General features: G+C 57.6%; 1 protein-coding gene across 1 annotated transcript; it reads left to right on the top strand.

Moving 5' to 3' along the window:
- Positions 1–599: 599 nt before the first annotated feature.
- DICSQDRAFT_19548 (uncharacterized protein) lies at positions 600–1,199 on the top strand (the record flags this gene model as incomplete). The annotated part of the gene is made up of 1 exon (XM_007371494.1): positions 600–1,199. A coding segment is annotated over one exon (600 nt), but the record flags the coding sequence as incomplete, so codon positions are not given.
- Between the last annotated feature and the right edge of the window lie 1,461 nt (positions 1,200–2,660).

Genomic DNA, 2,660 nt, shown 5'->3' with positions numbered 1-2,660 from the left:
CGCGCTTGACAGGCTGTCAAGCGTCTTCTCTATTATGCGGATCCTCTACTCTACGCTTTGCTAGTCTACATCATGTATATAAGCTACGGCTTCTTTTCCCTCGATCATCATCCTTCCCTGCTTCTCAGCTTCTCTCTCTCGTGTGAACTCTAACAGGTTATGAGCCCTGCTTAGCTCTAACTGAGAATTACTACGCTTACCGCTGCTATATCTTATCTTATCGGTCACAACACATGGCGACGTCAACCGCTGACGCCATCAGCAGGATCCGGATCGATCCTCTCACCGGGGTAGAGGATTGGCCCTCTTGGAGAGTCCAGATGGAGGATCTGCTGTACGGGTTAGGGTTATGGGACTACGTCATCGAAGAAGGCAAGCCGACGGCAAAGGACGCCAAGGCACCGACCACAGAAGAAAAGAAGGCTCTAGAAGACTGGATGAAGAAGGACAGGACCACGTTAATCGCGATCCGGATGCGAGTAAGCAAATCTCTTGTTCACACGCTGACAAGATGTGTTTCTAGCGCGGACACGTGGAACCGCCTCGTCAAGAACTACGAGCCCAAGGGAATCTTGCACGTCGTGCAGATTCGCCGTAAGCTTTTGCAAGCTCGCTATTCGGACTCGGAAAACGTCGAAGAATTTCTACAAGAAATGGTGCGCCTGCGCGAGACGCTGGCGACCATGGGACATGCCCTGATGGAAGAAGAGTTCGCGATCACGCTTCTCACGGCGCTACTGGACAGCTGGGACCCAATGGTCAGCTCGATCAATCACGCAACGGATCTCAAGGATGCCGATGAGATCATCGCGCGGATCAGGCAACATGCAAGCCGCATCAACGACTCGGAGGTCGCGATGGCGGCGCGCGCAAAGAAGGGCAGAGGACCCCCTTTGTGCTATACGTGCGGTAAGCCTGGTCTGGCGCGCGACTGCCCTAACCACGACGCAAAGGACGTGAAGGGGAAGAAGAAGGGCAAGGGCGACAAGGACGACGGGAAGAGCGACAAGCGCAAGCCCAAGAAGGACGGGCTGAAGGCGCTGGCTGCCAAAGAAGATGGTAGCGACAGCGACTCCGATGAGTACGCATACGCGCTGATTGAACAGGTCGACAGCGATTTGGATGAGGACTCCGAAGAGCTTGCACTGGCGGCGCGGGTAGCTCGGGATGCTTGGGTAAGCGATTCCGCTACTACGGTGCACATAGCACACGCGCGCGCCGATTTCTTCAGGTACACGCCGACGCCCGGCGACAGTTTGAAAGGCGCGGGCGTCACGCCCATCCTCGGGCGCGGAGATGTTAAGATCGAATACGAGTACGACGGGCGCAAGACAGTTGTCAAGCTGTGGAACGTAGTGCACGCCCCCGGAATCCCTCACAACCTCATCGCCTTGGGGCGCGTTGAGGCAGGCGGACACTCGGTCACCTTACAAGACGGCAAGATAGTCTTCAAGAACTCGAAGGGACGAGCTTACGCGGAAGGCACACGGGTGGACAACCTGTACGTGATGCGCGCCACCACCGTACACGACAAGACACCGGATCTCGCGTGTGCGGCAGCGGTTACACGACCCCGCCGGAAGCGGACGTATGACGAGTGGCACCGCACCCTCGGTCATATCGGTATGAAGGCTGTCATCGCCATGAAGACAAAGCGCCTTGTGGAAGGCATGGAGGTGGACGAACGCGTCCCTCCCGCAGAGCAGTGCGAGGCCTGCGTCCGCGCCAAGCAGACCGTCGCGCCATACCCGAAGAAGTCGGCCACGGTCGTGGCCGTGATCGGTGACCTGACAGTCATGGACCTGTGGGGGAAGGCCCCTACGACAGGGATCCGCGGTGAGAAGTTCTTCTCGACTTTCACTGACATGCACGCGCGTCGTACAGTTGTAGAATTCTCCAAGACGAAGACAGATGAGTTGGAACACTTCAAGGCGTACCAAGCACTCGTCAAGAACACCCACGGAGTCACCCTCAAGGCCGTCCGTTTTGACAACGGAGGCGAATATATCAGTAAGGATTTCATTGCCTACTTGAAAGCTGAAGGCATTACAGTACACACTATGACGCCCAAGTCCTCCGCACAAAACGGTGTTGCGGAGCGCGTCAATCGCACCGTGATGGACCGCGCGCTGGCGCTCCTCATCGCGGCAGGTCTCCCCAAGTTTCTCTGGCCCGAAGCCGTGGCCCACGTCACGTACCTCAAGAACAGATCCCCGACTCGCGCACTCAAGGACAAGACTCCTGAAGAAGTCTGGACCGGCCGCAAGCCCGACATCTCGGACTTGCAGGAGTGGGGCATCCGCTGCTGGGTACTAACTGACAGACAGAAACGAACCAAGCTGGACCCGAAGTCCCAGCCCATGTTTTACATGGGCCCAGCACCCGGCACGAAAGGCTGGCGGTACTACGATCCCAAGAGTCGCCGAATCGGCAAATCTCGCAACATCATCTTTGCGGTCCCCAAGAGTCAACCACCCGCGGGCGATGATGACGACGAGTACGTCGAGCTCTCCCTCCCTGCGCCGCTCGAGGGGGAGAATGGGATCATAGGCGACCTGGCGCAAGGGGGAGACACGACCGTCTCTCCCGCGAACATACCAGACGCACCACCCCCGGTTATGACTCAGAAGGCACCGCGACTGAAAACTGTCATTCCACCA

Source organism: Dichomitus squalens (genome assembly GCF_000275845.1).
Source record: "Dichomitus squalens LYAD-421 SS1 unplaced genomic scaffold DICSQscaffold_110, whole genome shotgun sequence".
Lineage (NCBI taxonomy): Eukaryota > Fungi > Basidiomycota > Agaricomycetes > Polyporales > Polyporaceae > Dichomitus > Dichomitus squalens.
The sequence above is the reverse complement of the archived record's forward strand: the minus strand, read 5'-3'. Positions and strand labels throughout refer to the sequence as shown.